The sequence below is a fragment of the Astatotilapia calliptera genome, chromosome 14 (genome assembly GCF_900246225.1).
Source record: "Astatotilapia calliptera chromosome 14, fAstCal1.2, whole genome shotgun sequence".
In the NCBI taxonomy this organism is placed as follows: domain Eukaryota; kingdom Metazoa; phylum Chordata; class Actinopteri; order Cichliformes; family Cichlidae; genus Astatotilapia; species Astatotilapia calliptera.
Genome location: NC_039315.1, coordinates 527,644 through 547,929, shown reverse-complemented (window position 1 = coordinate 547,929; position 20,286 = coordinate 527,644). Strand labels below are relative to the sequence as shown.

The 20,286-nt window shown below is 42.6% G+C and overlaps 2 protein-coding genes across 2 annotated transcripts; both read right to left on the bottom strand.

Annotated features, from left to right (window-relative positions):
* Positions 1 to 447: 447 nt before the first annotated feature.
* Positions 448 to 1,425, bottom strand: LOC113036488 (olfactory receptor 478-like). Its single transcript, XM_026192881.1, has one exon. It carries the CDS (start codon positions 1,423 to 1,425, stop codon positions 448 to 450), a length of 978 nt encoding a protein of 325 aa, XP_026048666.1.
* A 10,269-nt stretch (positions 1,426 to 11,694) lies between these two features.
* On the bottom strand, positions 11,695 to 12,687 carry LOC113036487 (olfactory receptor 11A1-like). The gene has a single exon (XM_026192880.1). The coding sequence runs from the start codon at positions 12,685 to 12,687 to the stop codon at positions 11,695 to 11,697; it is 993 nt and encodes a 330-aa protein (XP_026048665.1).
* Positions 12,688 to 20,286: the final 7,599 nt, after the last annotated feature.

Below are 20,286 nucleotides of genomic sequence, written 5' to 3'. Positions count from 1 at the left end.
AAACAAATAGAAAGCATGATTTAAAATTGAAAAAAAAGAAAAAGAAAGGACTAGTAGATAAAATCAGTAGTTAAAATGTAAGTTTTGAAATTTAAGCTCAAAAGTAAAACAGTGCAGATTTGGTGCTTTATTCAAATGCAGCTGAGAACAGGTGAGTGTAGTGACGTTTCTGTGGTCCAAGTTTAAAGTATCGTAATGTTAATGTTCACATCAAGCAGCAATAACACAGAAACAATTATCTTTTCTTTCATTATTCAAACAGTTTTCAATAATCTGTCTGGGAATGAAGACACTTCCTCATTTTTTTACATCTCCATTATTTTTATTTGACTGATTTCAATGACTGTTAGACATGTCTGCATCAGCTGTCGAATGGTAAATTTCCAAAGCATAAACAATATATCATATGTAGAACCGCTCATTCTTCATATCAGTGTAGTTTGTCTCTTATTTCTCAATCTGAACAATTTTGATTAATATCCTGCTCTTCCCAACATAACCTAAGAGCAGATTTTTACATATGGTCCGTATTTTGGACATGTTCAAGCCATACATGACAGGATTGAAGAGGGGCTGACATGTAAGAAAGTACACTGATAAAAATATCCGTAACATGTTTGGAACGTGGCTCATATCAAACCTGCTCTGTAGTATTTCAAAGGAAACCCCAAAAGAAAAGTTGAGCAGAGAAGCGAGGTGAGGCGTGCAGGTGCTGACGGCTTTCTGTCGGGTCTGTTTGGATCCAGAAAAACAGATTTTCAGGATCCTTGTGTAGGTGTACAGGATTACAGATACTGGGACACACACTGTGACAGAGGCAGCAGTGAGCTCATAGAGATTATTAACTGTGGCGCCATGACATCCCAGCTTGATAATGGAGTGATTGTTACAGTACACTTTGTTAATGACATTTCCACAGAGCTGCAATGAAGCACTCAGACATGTTGTGACACAAACAGCAAGTAAAGGGGGTATCCAGGTCACAGCTATCAGAAGGGCAACTTTACTAGACATCATTAGTGTGTGATATTGAAGAGGATAACAGATGGACATGTATCTGTCATAAGACATGGCAGCTAAGTTACTAAACTCTACACTTGCATATAAGTAAATAGAGAAAACCTGCAGGAAGCAGAGAGGAGCAGAAACAGTGTGAACATCAGAGAGGATCTGAAGCAGGAGGAACGGAAACAGCCCTGTACTACCATACAGCTCATTCACAAACAGGCTGCACAGAAACATGTACATAGGTTCATGTAAGCTTCTGTTCACACAGATAACCACAATCAGCAGGACATTGGAACCTACTGTAAACACATACAGAGACAAAATAATCATGAAATATAAATATTTAAACATCTGTGTATCAACATAGGCACCAAGAGTAAAATATGAAAACTGTGTGGAGTTTCTTATGATCTCCATGGTTCACAGCAAGCCAACACTATCCACAGGATACTGTACATTTAGAAGTATTCATACTATGTTAGTGATCCTTTCACCTGCTTTGAACTGTGGCATGAATTAGCCAAAATAACCACACAAGCAACACATTATATCACTGAAGGATCATTTGTGACAAAGATCTCAAACTTACCTCTGCACTACAGTTTAGTGTATGTGTAGTATCAAAAGTCTCTGTAGTCATGTGTAACATGGGACACTGAACGACACACGGACTGAACTGTGACTTCACCTCTGCTTCATTTAAGCTTTTCACTTTAGTCCCACAGCAGTCTGGTGTCATTACCAAGGGACATGCTTTGCAAACTAAATAGCTCTTTGAAACCAAAAAAATAAACAGTTGCATAAAAGAAACATCAATCTCAACACAAGGCCAAAGGAAGGGCAGACTGAAAGTATTGATGGATGGATGAATGCATGAGTGGAGGGATGTTTTTCTCATTCACTCATGGAGATGTAGCAATGGCTGTCCATGGCTGCCATACAATTTATTTGCTTACAGTGTCTTTCCCTGTGTAATACCAGAAATCACACAGAATGAAACAGAAATATGCAAACATGCCCAAACCAGTAGATATTTTTTTCATTTGGATTTAACAGGCTTAAGAGCAGCACTAAAGTGTCCTCTCAGTGCTGCTCTTTGAGTTTGACGTCTTGGGCCTGTTGCAAGCACTTCCTTCCCTGTACACCCATAGTGGCAGCTTGCTTCATTATTAGTTCATTGTTCAATTCAATTCAATTTTATTTATACAGTGCCTGATAGGTTTGTAGCTTGAACCCATCCGCTGGAACGTTGAAGACAATATAATTACACAGCAAGCAAGACACAAGTAGGCAAAGTTCTTCATGTTACTCGTGCACGGGAGAGAACCGGACAAAGCGCCGTCCCTTCGCTTGACCCCAGTTGCTCTCGTCCGTTCTCCCGTAACACTGTCCTTTTATTGAGGTTACATGAATATGCATAGGTTCATTAACATATGACGTCTACATACACACAAAGAGTACCTTGCCTGTGTGTGTGTGTGTGTGGGGGGGGGGGGGGGGGGGGGTACTGCTGATGGCCCTGCCCAGGGGTGGATACCAAGGGGACTGAGGAAGTTTCCAGCCACTCATTCAGATCATGACAAGGGATTGCTATTTGGGTAACAATGAACAGTCTGAGCTGGAACAATGGAGTCAGTGCAGAAGGTTATGTAGTCGGTGATACACTTAGTGAGCCCATTGATGTCCTCACCGTGAGGCTCAGAGTGTCTCCCAGTGTGTCATCTCAAAACAGCCCTTAAGTTCTGCTAAGGCCTCCTCCAACCACTGCCTAATGCTGCTAGTGGTCATAGGCTGCCTCCTCACAACATGCAGATAGCAGGAGATGAGATGAATCAGTTTATGATATGACCTACCCAGTGGGGGGAGGGAGGAGAGTGGATAATGTCACATGCAGCTGCGAGGTTAGCAGAGGGAGGAACATAAAAGCCACCAACGTCCCATGGGTAAATTCTCTGGGCAAATAATACTGCCAGAGTCCAACAGAGTACAGTTTACTGTTCGAGCAACAAATCCTTTCTTAGAGGAATGGACAATTAGGAATTAACAAGGGAAACCTGGGCGTCTATTGTCTCATGTAGTCTGGAAGATGAGTGGATGGGGGGGTGGGTGCAGTTTTCTCTGTGGTGGGGTTGGGTGGGCTGTCCCGGGCTCTGTGGGGCCGGGCGGCATTGCTGTTCTGGGCCCCGGTCTGGATGGGCCTGGGCCCCCTTTCCCTGGCGGGTTGCAGAGTATGGGGGTGCCTACTGGGGTCAGCGGGGGAGCTGGCCCCAGGGAGGGGTCAGTTGCCCCTCCCTTCCTTCTCTCCCCATCTCCAGCTGCCTCCCTCTTCCCGCTCCACCACAACCACCCACACATGCAGAGTGTAAAGGTGTTAATGCTGATACTGTGGTGAATTTCTCTGCTTCTTTTGTGTATTCTGCATTTATTACGTCAGATTGTCTTACCCCTCATACGGTTGAGAATTTTGCCAATACCCTGTTAACTACATGTTCCTCCATCCTCGACATTGTTGCACCTGTTAAAATGAAGCGCCCCAGAACTTATTCACAATGTTGGTTAAGCGACTCTGTTCGCGCTCTACGACGTGTGTGTCGGCGTGATGAGAGGAGGTGGAGGAAAGATAAACTCCAGGCATCTTACGACACCCTACGTATTAGCCGCTTGAAGTTTCAAACTGCTGCCAAAATGGCTAAAGCAGCTTTCCTTTCAAAAATTATCTCTACTAATGGTAACAATCCTCGAATTTTATTTAAAATTTTTAACTCTGTGGTCAACCCCTGCCCCACTATGCTGCTGCCGTGCTCCCCGGTTCTTTGCGAACAATTTTTAAATTATTTTTTTAGATAAAGTCTCATCTCTTAAATCTGCTCTTCCTTTAATGACAGGCCCTGTGTTTACCCCTGACTGTTCCTCTACCTTCCATCAGTTTGAACCCGTTTCACTCCCTACTCTTAAGCGTCTGGTTGAACAACTGAACAATACTAATCTCGTATATGATGTTCTTCCATCTCGTATAGTTAAGGACTGTTTTAGTGCAATTGGACCTAGTATATTGTCCCTTTTGAACTCTTCTTTGCTCTCTGGTTGCGTACCATCAGCCTTTAAACATGCTATAATTCAGCCTCTTCTTAAAAAAAGGAACCTCGATTATAATGATTATGCGAACTATAGGCCGATTTCCAAGCTTCTGTTCTTGGCCAAAATTCTTGAGAAGATAGTTTTGCTTCAACTCCAGGCCTACCTGGATGAGAATAGCATTAATGATAAATTCCAATCGGCCTTCAAACCACATCATAGCACTGAGTCAGCGCTGCTCCGAGTTCTCAATGACCTTCTACTAATGGCTGATAATGGGCGCTCCTCGGTCCTAGTGCTATTGGATTTATCGTCGGCATTCGATATGGTTGATCATAACATACTATTGGCGAGACTTGAGCACACTGTAGACATCAAGGGTGCTGCCCTGGATTGGTTTAAATCATACCTCTCCAATCGGCTCTCCTCGGTTCACTTGGCCACTTCCTCTTCCCCCGCTGTACCTGTCTGCTGTGGTGTCCCTCAGGGATCTGTGTTAGGCCCTACTCTGTTCTCATTGTACATGCTTCCTTTAAGCGCTATCTTTGAGAAATATCACATCGCTTTTCATTATTATGCTGATGACATTCAGATCTACTTTGAGTTAAATGATGACCTAGCTTTGTCCTTGAATAGTTTTCGAGAGTGCATGTGTGAGGTCAGGCAATGGCTCCTGGCAAATACTCTTATCCTTTATGATAAGAAAACTGAAATTGTGGTCTTTGGCAGTGACGTCCTTCGTGCCAAACTTCGTGATGCTTTTGGTTTTCTCACTAACTCCTTTTCCGACACTGTTAGGAATCTGGGCGTGTTACTTGACAGCTCATTTAAACTTGATAGACAAGTGTCTGCTGTTGTTAGATCCAGTTTTTACCAACTCCGCCTTATTTCTAAGGCCAGGCAGTATATCCCGCATAAAGACCTGGAAAAGCTCATCCATGCCTTTGTAACTTCGAGGCTGGATTACTGCCATTCACTCTATTTTGGTCTCCGCTCTGCCCTCCTTCATAGATTACAGACAGTCCAAAATGCTGCTGCACGCATTCTAACCAAAACTAAGAAGTTTGCTCACATTACTCCCGTCCTAGCTGATTTGCACTGGTTGCCTGTGAAATATCCAATTTAAAATTCTGCTGTTTACTTTTAAAATCACTAACAACACAGCACCGAGCTATCTTAAGGAACTCTTAAGCTCATATGTTCCTGCTAGGGCTTTAAGATCATCCTCACAGTTACTGTTGGTGCAGCCTAGATCTCGGCTGAAGTCTAGAGGTGATCGAGCGTTTGCTCTGGCTGCACCAGAGTTGTGGAACAACCTTCTGATTGGCATCTGGGCGTCTGACTCTATTCAATCTTTTAAATCACGGCTTAAAACGTATTTGTTTAATCTTGCTTTTTCTACCGGTTAAATGCTGGCCTTGTTTGCAGCGATTTATTCTATTAATTTTCCTATCATGCTTTTATTTGCGCCGTGTCTGTCATATCGCCATTGTGTTTTGATGGCATAGTTATATTGTGCTATAGTTATATTTTTCTATTGGTGGCTTTTTCCTGTGAACATCATTTTACACTTTTATTTTTTTTATGACTCTGATTATACTTGTGTTAATTTGTTTTATGTTAAGCACTTTGGCATGCCGTTGGTTTTTAAATGTGCTCTATAAATAAAGATTGTTGTTGTTGTTGTTGTTGTTGTTGTTGTATCTTCCCCGGTAGGGCACAAGCATCGAAGGCGTTGGAAAGGGAGGGGGGGATGAGTGCGTGCTTATCAGTGTAAGTGTGTGTGCGTGTCCATAGTTTAGCTGAGACAGTGTCCTTCGGCCTATCAGGCTAAGTAAACAGTCCTCCAGCCAATCCAGGTGTCCTTGCATGGGACGGGAAGAACAGTCATAACACAGTCGTTATCAGGGAGTGATAGTTCAGCTCCAGCCTTGGGCCTGCAGCTGGGGTGATGGGGTCCACAATCTCAATGTTGATTTTGTAAATTTCCGTGCGAGCAGCCCAGGAGAATTTTCAGGCTGCCCTAACACTCCCACACTGGCCTCTCGATCTCCCGTTGGAGCGCCGCGAGCCTCCCCATGATGCTATCAAACTTCTGTTCCATGGTGTTGTCATTCTTTTGATTCTGAGACTTCACAACTGCAGTGATCCGTTCCGCGATGTCGTCCAACTGTCGCTCAAGGGTCAATGTATAATTAATAACCATGATTAGTTTATTTTAAAACACACAGAACTATGTTGAATAGTTTGTCTACATCTTTAATAGATGTTAAATGTTTCTATAATTGATGAAAAATTTGATATTTTCTAGATATCTTATTCTGCCTGTGAAACAAAATTTACCTCCATCCTAAAGGCTCTGTAGGAGAAGTGAGTGTTTGAACTAAACATAGGGCAGTACTTAAGGGCTTTAAGTACATTTAAGCTCTACTAAATTGCATTGCAAATGTTAATAAAGCTGTCTCTCTCCCTCTCCTCCTTCTCCAGTGAATGCGGCAGTGTAAAGTGTGCTCAGTATCAGTTAAAGGTAGATTGGAGCTACTTACTCATTACAAACTCAAACATCTACACTTTGGACACCTATGCACATTTAAGACATGGAACGCCTTAATTGTGACCTGTGGTAGGTACCTATTTAAAATAGGCGTTCGCCGCTTCCAAGTAGAAGAGGGAGCAGCGCTGGCAGAATGACTCGGCTGTGGCTGCTCCTGCTGTGATGTGGAAACGCTGGGTGAGTCGGGTGGCACAATAATGATCCCTAACATCTTGTAGAAAGCTTGAGCTGGTGTAAGCTGGCTGCTCGCGGTCTCATAGTAATCCTCCCGGGACCGGCGGGAGCGTTTTCTGTGAGACCGGGGCATCCGGGGGGAAGAAGCAGGTGAGTGGACCGAAGGGTAAGCAGCTAGTGAGGAACGGCAGCACGGAGGCCCTCCAAGCGCTAGCCGGGTCCCGTCAAAGGCTGAGCTGCGCTTCCTCAGTGAGTCTGCTGGATCCATACTGGTCGCGTCGTTCTGTCACGGTTGGCTGTGTGGCAGGCAGGCAAGCAGGAGTGATGGATCCAAAATGCAGGACTCAGACACAGAAGTACAACTTAAAGCGCAGCTTTATTGCCAGAAAACCTCTTACTAAACTAAACTCACCAAAAGACAAACAAAAATGCTGGTGAACTAAAACACTGTAGCAGAAATACTGAGCTGGAGACGAAACACTGGCAACACAGAGGCAAACCACACACAGCTTGTTGAGGGTCCGACGGACACTGACACTGAGAAACACAGGGCTTAAATACACAGATGGCAGTAATCAAGGGATGAGAGACAGGAGGGGAACACACCTGGGAGAAATCACAGCTGACGAGACAGGGGAAACGTAACCTGAACACACTCACATACGACACAGACCTTCACAATAAAACAGGAAACTCAGACACATGGAACCAGACAAGACATTGAACTAAACAGACAGACTCACAAACAGATGGGGTGACACCATAGACAGACAGACAGACTCAGAGGCAGACCGAATATAACACGTAGAACTCAAACAATAATAATCAATAAATTGGAAAATGCTAATAATAAACTTAAAGCGCTGGGTCACCGACCCAGGACCATGACTATTACTGTGCATAATTTGTGTCTACAGTTTAGGGAAAATAATAATTTTATAAAATGCTGCTTGTCACCCTTTGCCAGGATGATGTTGATCTTGTGTGTCAATGTATTATCAAGGGGCTCTGCGTGTACCTCAACGAAGACCCCAGCAATTTATTGACAGAACATGTGGTAAGTGTTATTATAGAAGGTCAGTTTTATTGAAAATAAATGTGGTTGCTTCATGAACTAAACCCATCCATCCATCCATCCATCCATCCATCTTCATCCGCTTTATCCGAGGCCGGCAGCAGCCTAAGCAAAGAGGCCCAGACCTCCCTCTCCCCAGCCACCTCCTCCAGCTTGTCCGGGGGAATACCAAGGCGTTCCCAGGCCAGCCGAGAGATATAATCTCTCCAGCGTGTCCTGGGTCTGCCCCGGGGCCTCCTCCCGGTGGGACATGCCTGGAACACCTCACCCAGGAGGCGCCCAGGGGCCATCCTTGTCAGATGCCCGAACCACCTCAGCTGGCTCCTTTCGATGTGGAGCAGCAGCGTTTCTACTCTGAGCCCCTCCCGGATGGCCGAACTTCTCACCCTATCTGTAAGGGAGAGGCCAGCCACCCTTCGGAGGAAGCTCATTTCCGCCGCTTGTATCCGCGATCTCGTTCTTTGTCTTTGTCTTCTACGTAAAATATTTAATGATTCATTTATGTGATGAAGAAAGATGGACACATTAAAGACGAAATAACAAACAGGAAATCTGTAGTGGAGAAGAGGAAATGTTGCCACCTGGTGGCTGTGAAAATGATTGCCTGATTATTTGTTCCAGTATGATATCATTCTGAGTATTATTCCTCCTACAGATGCTGTCTCTTTTCTCTCTCTTCTTTTTTGAGCTCTTTGATTTGTATTGAAGGAATCTGAAGGATTTTTCAGCCTGAATTTCTTTTTGTTTGGTTTGAGTTGAGTCTTGATTTTTTTTTTTAGTAAATGCATTAACAATGAACTCCATGTTGCATTAAACTGAAGGATCATCTTCAGTTTCCAGTAAGTCAGATCAGGTAAAATCTGAAAACTTGCTATCAAGTTCTGTGTACCAGGTTTTGAGGTAGGTGGTTTTGTTGTGGTGCTCGCTATGGCTCAGGGTCTGAATGTTTGGGTCTGCCTTTTTCCAAACACAGACTCAAAATATTTATGATAATTGTCAAATCCTTAATGAATACATTTTCTGTTAAGCCCTTAGTGACAATCTTACACATTTACAGTAGAATTGTGCAGCTTAGTCCTAAAGTACAGTCTACCAAATGTGCTGTTGACAGCATCAAAATCCAAAAACTAATTTAACTGTCTTCCACATTATGCATATCAGCAGAGAAATCAACATGGCAGACTCCAGGAGGTGTTTTTGTTGAGCACATTGTCAGCAACCTTTTGTCTTATTTCATTTGTGTGTCTGATCTTCCTCACATTGATGGAGGACTGAGGATGTTTGGTCTGTTTGTGTCAAGCAGACGTCGATGACCACTGAAATCCTAAAGACTCAGGTGTCCTTAAAAACAAGTAAAATGTGAACATACATAGAAACAATGTGTGTGTGTTTGGTCTCCAACAGTGTTTATGTGGATGGTCTGCCATGGATGATTACTATGCTGATATGTCAAATGACAGGTTCACCTCAGTTTCATGTGGTTTTGAGGCTGATCACTGATATTGGTAAGGTAATGTTGCCGATACGCTTATATCCTAGGACCCCAAAGCGCTACATATCCATCATCCACCATTCACGCACACATCACCACTGCTGATGGCAGCTACAGTAGCCACACCACCCTACTGCAGAGCGAGCTGCGACACTGCCCACCGGGCCTCTGACCACCACCAGTAGGCAACGGGTGAAGTGCTGCCAAGACACAACACCGAGACTGTCCACCGGGGCTCGAACCGGCAACCTTCCGATTACAAGGCGAACTCCCAACTCTTGAGCCACGATCGCCCCAATGAGACTATTAACTCTCGCAGCACCGGGTGTTCGTAATTTTGGTGAATTCACACAGTTATGTAGATGTCCCCGTCCTGTTGTCTCGGGATGCATCACGCTGCCTTGCCTGGGGTTAGCTTCTGTTTCTGGGGATGAGGGTTGAGTGTGCTCCCTTCTCAAGCTAAGCTAGGTTAGCCTTCTTGTGTGAGCTTTTCAAGTGCACTTTAAGGTTTGTGGGATTTTTTCCCTTTAGAAATGTCCCTCATAATTTGTCTCTTTCCACTACAAGACACAAGACACTTGCTTTATCCAAAACACAGTCATATTCAAAGTAATCCCAAATTGGACTCTGGCGCTTTCTCCTGACTTTTCCTGACATGATTCTGCGCGTGGGCGGAGCAACAACACAGACGACTCGACTAACGTGCTGCCACCTGCTGGCATAATGAGACACAGCAAGAGAAAAATCTGGAAACGAAACTTTATTTTCACCCAGGACACGCTCACATCAATGAAAACTAAACACATTTTGCTATAAATTCAGTTAATTTTAGTTTTATGAACACTCATTACAGTTTTAGTTAGTTTTGCTTTTTTTGTTTTTATTTTTATTTCCGTTAACGAAAATGTTTTTACACTTCTAGTTGTCGTTATTTCGTTAGTTTTCGTTAACGATAATAACCTTGTACTATAGCATTTAATGTTCATTTTTCAAGCCATACTCTTTTGGGGAATAGTTTGTAGCCTGAAGTAATTGTAACAGCTGTTTAGAAGTCAGACAATTTTTAAGTTCATTGGACATGATTACAGTAATTTTGGTTGTGTTGTGATGTCCAACCACTGTTTTGTTTTGTTTGTTACTATAAGTTATTGCCATGTTTTAGTTATAGAAGCAAGCCAAAACGAATCACATTTTAGGGCTCTTGGTTTTGTGCTTGTGGGTGAAAATGTTATTTTCAAGCTTTTCTCCGTCACATTTTAGTATTTGCATTCCTGTTGCCATAGTGCCTTAAGGCTCTTACGTTTGAAAAAAAAAAGAAAGAAAAAAAATGATTTTACCCGAGGAAGTCTCACCTTTTACCTTTGGGCCAGTATTCGTAGAAAATTCAGTGTTAACTTTGTCATAGGCACTAGAATGTTGAATTCAGGATCCTGCAGATGTTTGTGCGGTACACTTTGGAAGAGATGCACTCACATGACTCATGTATAATCTGGACTGCTGTTACAACTTACAATTGTATACTGTTTTGAAAAATACACGTCATTGTTCAAAAATGTTTTAGTTGTTAGTTTGATTGGGAAAAAAAGTACAGTACATACACTGTGTGTGTGTCTATATATATATATATATAGACACACACACATATTTATAGCATAAAATTATCTTGTCAATCTAACACATGGTAGTCAAATACAATTAACATAGAAGAGCTCTTTACATTTTACATAACCAGTTAATGTCTGATAAACAAGTAGTTTCTATAAATATTTGACATGAAAGAAAAGCATAACCCCTAATCCCATTTTTTCAGTGCAGCAAGATCAAATATCTCAGTGAGGGAAACAGTTGTGTTGTGAGACTTAATATTTATAGAAAATGTTCTCACTATTAAATGGCAGTAAGTGAGTTCACTTTGAATCATGTGATGGAAATTTATCAACCAATAGAACTTTATATTCATGTGATTTCAGTTTAAATGTGTAATTTTATGCATGAATTAGCAAAAATATATTTTTATTTTGTTATCTGTTCAAAGTGTTTATGTACAGTTGTTGATGGATCATCTTTTGCTTTTACTTTGCTGTTTGTGTGTTGATCCATTCCCTCTGGAAGTTAGACACACTGATCCCAAACCACCCGACTGTTTATCTCTGCTCAAGTGAAAAACACACATCACACAAAATAAATGTTACGTGCTGCAAGCGTCACAACAGAAAACTAAGTCACTCATATTAGTTTATTTGTTCAAGCATACTGACAAAAACAGATTTTGAATGATTTCAGCTCCAAAATAAGTTTCCTTTTAATCGACATGCATTAACAATAACTCTGACTTTGGTGGCTTTTGGAGAAGATATCACTGCTACAACTGAACAAACGTGTCAGTGAACCACAAAACAGCTGTTTACATGCAATGCGTATTTTGGTCATTTTCAGCCCGTACAGTAGCGGTGTGAAGAGCGGCTGGCATGTCAGAAAGTACAATGATGATAAAATGCCAAAAACATTTGGCACACCACTGGTGTCAAATCTGCTTTGTAATATCTGAAAACAGCAACCAAAGAAAAAGTTCAAGATGGAGGCGAGGTGAGGCGTGCAGGTGCTGACGGCTTTCTGTCGAGTCTGCTTGGAGCCAGAAAAACAGACTTTGAGGATCCTCACGTAGGTGTACAGGATTAAAACAAGAGGAATAATGACAGAGATGAAAGTGTAAATGAGTCCAAAGATGTTGTGGACTCTGGTGTCAGAGCAGGCCAGTTTAATGATGGCGTAGTTTCCACAAAAAACTTTATTGATGACGTTTCCACAGAGCTGTAGAGGAGCACTCAAAGATATAAGCACGACAATCATAATAAAAGGTAATAACCATGTCAGAGAAATCAGCGAGGTGACTGTTTTAAGTGTCATACATGATTTATATTGAAGAGGCCAGCAGATGGCATAATATCTGTCATAAGACATGACGACAAAGTTTATAAACTCCACACAAGCATAAGTGTACACACAGAAAACCTGCAGGAAACAAAATGAAACAGAAACAGTGTGAACATCAGAGAGGATCTGAAGCAGGAGGAACGGAAACAGCCCTGTACTACCATACAGCTCATTCACAAACAGGCTGCACAGAAACATGTACATAGGTTCATGTAAGCTTCTGTTCACACAGATAACCACAATCAGCAGGAGGTTCGCACAAATGATTGCAGCATAAGACGTAAGAATAATGAGGAAATACAAGTATCTGTATGCACCAGTGTCAAAGTAGGGACTTAGAGTGAAATGTGTAATCTCTGTAGTGTTTATCATCATCCTTGAGGCTCAGAATACCTCACAGGAACTTGTTTCTTGTTCTTTTCTTGCAGGTTACCTGAAGTTCAGTTAACGTCACATAACAGGAACAGCTTGGAAACATTCTCCAAACATACCATTCTGCTATACAATACAAAAACTGAGACACTGCACAGCACAGCCTGACTACCAGTCGCTCCCCACTGAGCTGCAACTGTGTAACCCATTCACATCAGTTTAAATGTGCACAAACAGCATGACCTCATTACCCATCACCCACGGGTCCATCCTTGTTTCTGAAAGTACGAAGATGAGAGACACAGCAGTAGTTAGGTACCGATAATCAAATGACTTCAGCAGGTGTGAGTTTAAAAGGTCAAAGTGTATGAGGGCACAATTAGAAACAGACAGAGGTGGGTAGTAACCAGTTACATTTACTTGAGTAAGTTTTTGAAAAAAATTACTTTTAAAGTACCTTTTTTGCACGATACTTTTTCCTTTTACTCGAGTACAACACAGCCCGCCCTCCAGCACCATCAGCAGCAGGAGCAGCAGAAACACCTCAACAGCAACGTTGTAGCCATCAGGTAAAACATCGGCTACGTTTGCTTTGCCTTGCCCCACCTCACAGCAGTGATATAGTATGATGCAATCCCATATTAGATTCTTGATGAATGTGTGTTGTTGTTATTCAGCCTGGTTCAATGTGCCCCTTTTTAACTTTGAGCACCCGCCCCTTTAAACGTCTCTGCACGGCCCTGCCTGAGAGCAAACTGCTGCTGAAGCTGAACCATCACCTCACTGAGTGAAGAATATGCAGAAATAGATGCACACCAGAGGTGGGACCAAGTCATTGTTTTGCAAGTCTCAAGTAAGTCTCAAGTCTTTATCCTCAAGTCTCAAGTCAAGTCTCAAGTAATGTCAGGCAAGTCAGAGTCGAGTCTCAAGTCACTGGTGTAAAAGTCCGAGTCAAGTCACAAGTCTGAAACTTTGAATTTCAAGTCCTTTCGAGTCTTTAAAAAAAACAAACGAAAAAATAATGTTGCAGTTATGCTAAATGTAAATATTAGACCATGTAATTTTAAAATCTGTGTTTTTCTCAACACATGACAAAATAGTGAACTTGGAAAATATACACAAATTGTGAAATTGCACCTCTTTAAAATGCAGCTCAATTAAACCTAGCTCCAAGAATAATTTTCACCGACAGTTCTGAGATAAGCTGCATGTTATTCTTGGATGCGGTTGTAGGACCGGCTTTAAAATCGCATGACAAAAATATCATACACATTAAAAAAAACTGCATCACCAACGTAGCCTGGAAAACATTTGCTAGTTAGATGAAGTCAGCTATCTCATCTTAGCATATTTATATGCATATTTATAATCATACGGTTCTTGGAGTGAGCGCATACACTCATGAAGTTTAGTAACTTCAGGTCACTGCAACAAGCCCAGGTACAGTTTACCGACGGATGGGTGCAGGACCTTGAAATGCACCGTGTAGAAAGTAAAGACCATCGTACGTATCATAAGTTTACCAGTCTCACAAATCGTCGTCATAAATACACATTCGTTAACCGTTTATTAATAGGACCTTTGAGATCAACGGTAATTAATTAGTAGTGGAAATAATTTCTGGTAGCATCACAGAAATGTAGCAGTGACAATAATACTGTATGCTGTAATCGTACTGGGCAATTAGTGATACAAAAAACCTGTTTTATCCTGTGAATAAAAGTATGTGTTTTTGTCAATGTACCATAATAACAGAAGCGAAACGCAATATTGTGTCAGGACAATTCACTATTTATGCACAATAAATAAAGGAGCATAGCGCGACAATTTCTGTTCAGCGCCAGACTTGCTTGTAACCTATATCACCAATTATGTTATGAAAATGACGTATTAACTACTACAGCAGACTGACCTTTGTGTAAATGCTTGGAGCAGACTAACCTGTGAGCTGGAGTGTTCTGGGACGTTATATTTGGTCTTTGAATGGCTGCAATCCAGTCGCCTCTTTGTTACTTCGGAAACATGGCTCGAACAATTTCTCTTCAACGACGTAATCCGATAACAACCGATCTCTTTACTCGTCGGCGTCCCGTGGCTGTCATGCGACCGGCTATTGCAGTTAATAATACAACGGCTTCTTGACATTTTTGTGTTTCTTTTTATCGCTGTGTGACTGATTTTAATTGAAAGCCTGCGTGCGCTAGTACCTCTTGCCACGAGTTCCCAGAATCCTTTGCGGTTCTACCCGTGAATGACGTCACATTTTCAATCTCTATATAATATGCATGTTAAATTTTATATTTGGGGTAAAATATCAAGTCTTTTCAAGTAAACCGGTTCAAGTCCAATTCAAGTCCCAAGTCATTGGTGTAAAAGTCCAAGTCAAGTCACAAGTCTTACAACATTTTTTCAAGTCAAGTCTAAAGTCATAAAATTAATGACTCGAGTCTGACTCGAGTCCAAGTCATGTGACTCGAGTCCACACCTCTGATGCACACCCATACAACTGATGGTAACCTGAGCTGCCTTGTATGAACACATGTTGAAGATGCCTCGTTCTGTTTTCTCTGAGGCTGCTGTGCCATTTGGAGCAAAGATGAATATAAAGTTTGCAGCACATCTTGTCACTGGAAATTGTTTGCACTGTTTATATATTTATATTATTTACTGCAGGTTTTGGTGAAAACAGCTTGATGTTGTGAAAATCTGAAATCTGGAAATTAGAATTGTTGTGCCTTATTTTGTTGATGTTTTTACACATATTCCTTTTGAAAATACTAAAGTTTGTATATTTATTTATTTTTTGTCTGATAGCATTTATTTATAAAATAAATCGGACATTTCAAACAGTGACTCACTACTTGAGTAGTCTTTTCGCCAAGTACTTTTTTACTCTTACTTGAGTAACTTTTTTGACGACTACTTTTAACTTTTACTTGAGTAATAATATTTTAAAGTAATGCTACTCTTACTTGAGTACAATTTTTGGATACTCGACCCACCTCTGGAAACAGATTGATCAGATATTGCTGTTTGAAAGGCGGCACAGCAGAACGCCTTTCGTTCATGTACAGGTCACATACAAACACCTCAATGTGTTTGTTCTTTACAAACAAATGTGGACATTTCTCTGACCATGTGAAGGAAAAAGTGAAAGTCTTTAGAACCAATAGCCTGTTGCTACTAATGAAGCCTATGCTGATGTAGCTGGATGGGCTACTCGCCTTTCCTTTTCTCTCTCCCTCCCTCGCTCTCGGCTGTGCAACTCGGTTAACTGAGAACCCACCTGCATATTGATTGCATGGTGGCGTCAGCCCGTATAAAGCTAAGCCGGTGTTTTTCTGGATCATTCCTCCCGTGCATTTGGCGCAAAGCAGCAGTAAATGCTGGCACACTGCGACGGACTGATCAGAAAGCGAGTAGATCATATGACAGCCACAGCGCGGCAGTTTTCTGATTTATTCCGGCGTTGCGGAGAGGGGTGCTCGAGTTATCTCCACCAGTGAGAGTATAGCGCCTCCGGTCCTGGGGGTTTGATTGCTGCCTTCACCTCTCTGTGGCAACTCGCCCAGCCTTAATTGGAGAATCAAGACGCCTGCCTAGCCGCTGTTGTGAGGGCTCCTCCTTGGTGGAGCCTGCTGTCTTGTCCTGTTTTAGCTTGTCGTGAGACTGTTTTTATTAAGTAGGCTTACCTTTTCCTGGTTCACCTGGTTTTATTCTATTTTTATCCTGGACTGTTGCTCGTACCCACGCTTCTGTGATCGGGCTGGAGCGATCCTCTGCCCGAGTGTCCTGCTAGGAACTTTAAATCGCCTCAGTTGCCGGTCTCAGCCTGTGGGGAGCCAGACCAGCTTGCAATTGAGGCTTGGACAATTGCCACCAGCACGAGTTGTAGTTTGATCCGTGGGGTATAAGTCTTCCAGTACTGACCTTACTTTGAGTTTGATTCCATAAAAAGTGACAAAAACATTAGTGTCCGCTGTGCGTGGGAAGAAAACTTCTTTTTACAGCGAAAAAACCCCTAAACTTCCAACAAGCACCGAGTAGCTACGACGTAATGGGAAACTCACAGAGAAACTCGCAGATTCTTCCACTGACCGCGGCACACCTGCACCAGGGTAAACCTCCGCCTACCCCACTCCTGCTTTACAGGTGAAAATAGAGCAACAGGACCGCTGAGTCTTTGACTTTATTTATTTTCTGCTGTGTTTTACTTGCATCTATTTGAAAGACTGAGTGTAAACACACAAAATATTTTATTTTATGTGCTGGAATGTGCAGAAAATAGGTTTAAATGTTAAACTAATTTCTTCCAGTCAGAGAATGTTGCAGATAATTAAATGTTTGCTTGATGCATAAAGTTAAAAGATTAAAACTAATAAAACAAGTTTAAAAAGAGACTTTTCCATCTGATTACATTTTATATGATGGATTATGTAGAAAAAGTAGAATTGGGCTGAAAGATCTATCGCTCTATCACCTCTTCAGGTTGTAAATCGTGCTTTTAAAAAGTAACTAAGTAACTAAGTAACTACCGTATTTTCACGACCATAAGGCGCACTGTGCTAAAAGGCGCAGTCTCAGTTATGTGTGCCATTACTGTATTTAACACACACATAAGGCGCACTGGACCATAGGGTGCATACAAGTACCGTATGCGTATTTAAAAATAAAGCGGGAGCAAACCTGAGTTCGGTACCTTACTCACATTTTTATTACCAATAATCGTCATCATCAACAACACACAAGCATACAAGTGTGCGTATTTAAAAATAAAGCAGGAGCAAAACAAAGTTTGGTACTCACATTTGTATCATCAATCAAACCCATCGAAGTCCTCATCCTCTGTGTCTGAATTGAACAGCTGCGCTAAATCTCCATCAAACATGCCAGGTTCACTGTCTTCACTGTCAGAGTCACTTTCCGTGCCGTGCGGCTCCTCGGAAACGATGCCGGCTTTTGCGAAAGCTCGAACAACAGTGCCAGCAGACATGTTAGCCCAAGCATCTACAATCCATTGGCAAATTGTGGCGTAACTCACCCGGCGCTGCCTTCCACTCTTACTGAAACTGTGGTCTCCATCGGTCATCCATCGCTCCCAGGCCGCTCGCAGCCTTACTTTGAACGGGCGGTTCACACCGATGTCCAGCGGTTGGAGTTCCTTTGTCAGGCCTCCCGGAATGACAGCAAGCTCACAGTTCCTTTGTTTCACTAGTTTTTTTCACATCGGCTGTGAGATGGGCACGCATAGAGTCACAGATCAACAGCGATGGTGATGCGTGGAAAAAACCACCTGGTCTCCTTACATACACCTCCCTCAGCCAGTCTTTCATCGTTTCCTCATCCATCCAGCCCTTTTCATTTGCCTTAATGATGATTTCTGCTGGAAACTTCTCTTTAGGCAAAGTCTTTCGCTTAAAAATCACCATAGGTGGCAGTTTCTGTCCATTAGCACAACAGTAAAAGAAGACTTTTCATACCCCGTTGTGCGTATCGCTACCATGCTGGTCCCCTTCTTCTCCACAGTGTGACTCACCGGGATGTCAAAAGTGAGCGGGACCTCGTCCATGTTTGTGATGTGGCTGGGCTGGATGTTTTTGTCGCCGATGTGTTTGCTGCAGTAGGAGCTGAAGATGGCCAGCTTTTCCTTATAATCCGCTGGAAGTTGCTGCGCTACCGTAGTCCTGGTCCGGATGGAAAAATGGCACCGTTTCATAAAACGAAAGCACCAAGACGGACCTCCTTGGAAATGTTCAATGTTCATCTCTTCAGCTAGTGAAACCGCTTTTAGCCGAATGGTGACCATCGAAACGCTTCTCCCGCTCGCTCTTTGCTCGATGATCCACCGCTCGAGTCTTTCCTCCAACTCGAGCCACCTCGCCTTATGTCCGCGGAAACTCAGCTGCGTTTTCTTGACCTGCCGGAGCTTGTTTTCCAGCTTCCTCCATTTGCGAACCATTGATTCGTTAATCTTAAATTCTCTCACTGCTGCTCGATTTCCATGTTCCTCCGCGTAGCTGATGGCCTTCAGTTTAAACTGTGCTTCGTAAGCGTGTCTCTTTGCCATTTTCAGGGTTGTTAAAACAACGATGTCCTGCATAATGCACATACCTGTCCTTTTATACAGGTATGTGCGATTGTCCCGGTATATACGATCAACGCCCACACTTCACCCTTTAACGTTCTCATGGTGTTCTCTACTACGTCCTCCTTACAACACATAGGGCGCACTGCGCTATAGGGCGCGCCGCACTTTTTAAAGAAAATCTAAGGCTTTTATGTGCGCCTTATGGTCGTGAAAATACGGTAAGTAATTAATTACTTTTGAAAATAAGTAATCAGTAAAGTAATGGGATTACTTTTTTGGGGAAGTAATCAGTAATTAGTTACTGATTACTTTTTTCAAGTAACTTGACCAACACTGGTAGCGAGCCTGACGCTCAGTGTCCTTTTATTCTTTTAACATATTTTTCTGTGTTGTATTTCAGTGAAAGGAGGACGAGCCAGTGGCCCTGGGACCTCAGGTGGTGGGTCGTTTTCACACTTTCTTTTGTACAGCACCGGGTGGGCTGTAGTGATTTTCTTTTTGTGTGATTTTCTTTTGGGTCCACGGCTGCTGGTGAGGCCAAGTTCCATGATTGTTTTACTTTGTCTTGTGTGTAGTCTTCAGTCATTAATGATTCAATGATATGTGCACATGAATGAACTTCATCAGCAGGTTCTGAATGGGTTAAACACAGAGCGATGAGAGTTAACAGACTCGGTAAACCAGCTCCGAAGGACTTGGCTCCATCTAGTGGACATTCTTAGAATAACTATCAGTTTCTAAAAATGGTCTTTGTATTCCAGGTTGTATTTAGCTGTCAGTTTACAGGCTGATCTGTTCTTTCATGTTGATGTATTTTGTATTTAGCTCCATCTAAAGCACAGAGAGCTCTGGTTTATATTTCTGTAATTCTAATGTCTCAGTTTTAAATGGTCTTTGTCTTCCATCCATCCATCTTCATCCGCTTTATCCGAGGCCGGGTCGCGGGGGCAGCAGCCTGAGCAAAGAGGCCCAGACCTCTCTCTCCCCAGCCACCTCCTCCAGCTTGTCCGGGGGAATACCAAGGCGTTCCCAGGCCAGCCGAGAGATATAATCTCTCCAGCGTGTCCTGGGTCTGCCCCGGGGCCTCCTCCCGGTGGGACATGCCTGGAACACCTCACCCAGGAGGCGCCCAGGGGCCATCCTTGTCAGATGCCCGAACCACCTCAGCTGGCTCCTTTCGATGTGGAGCAGCAGCGTTTCTACTCTGAGCCCCTCCCGGATGGCCGAACTTCTCACCCTATCTCTAAGGGAGAGGCCAGCCACCCTTCGGAGGAAGCTCATTTCTGCCGCTTGTATCCGCGATCTCGTTCTTTGTCTTCTACGTAAAATATTTAATGATTCATTTATGTGATGAAGAAAGATGGACACATTAAAGACGAAATAACAAACAGGAAATCTGTAGTGGAGAAGAGGAAATGTTGCCACCTGGTGGCTGTGAAAATGATTGCCTGATTATTTGTTCCAGTATGATATCATTCTGAGTATTATTCCTCCTACAGATGCTGTCTCTTTTC

Coding starts and splice junctions, on each gene's coding strand:
- LOC113036487 (XM_026192880.1), bottom strand. CDS start 12,687: ATGATGATAAACACTACAGAGATTACACATTTCACTCTAAGTCCCTAC.
- LOC113036488 (XM_026192881.1), bottom strand. CDS start 1,425: ATGGAGATCATAAGAAACTCCACACAGTTTTCATATTTTACTCTTGGT.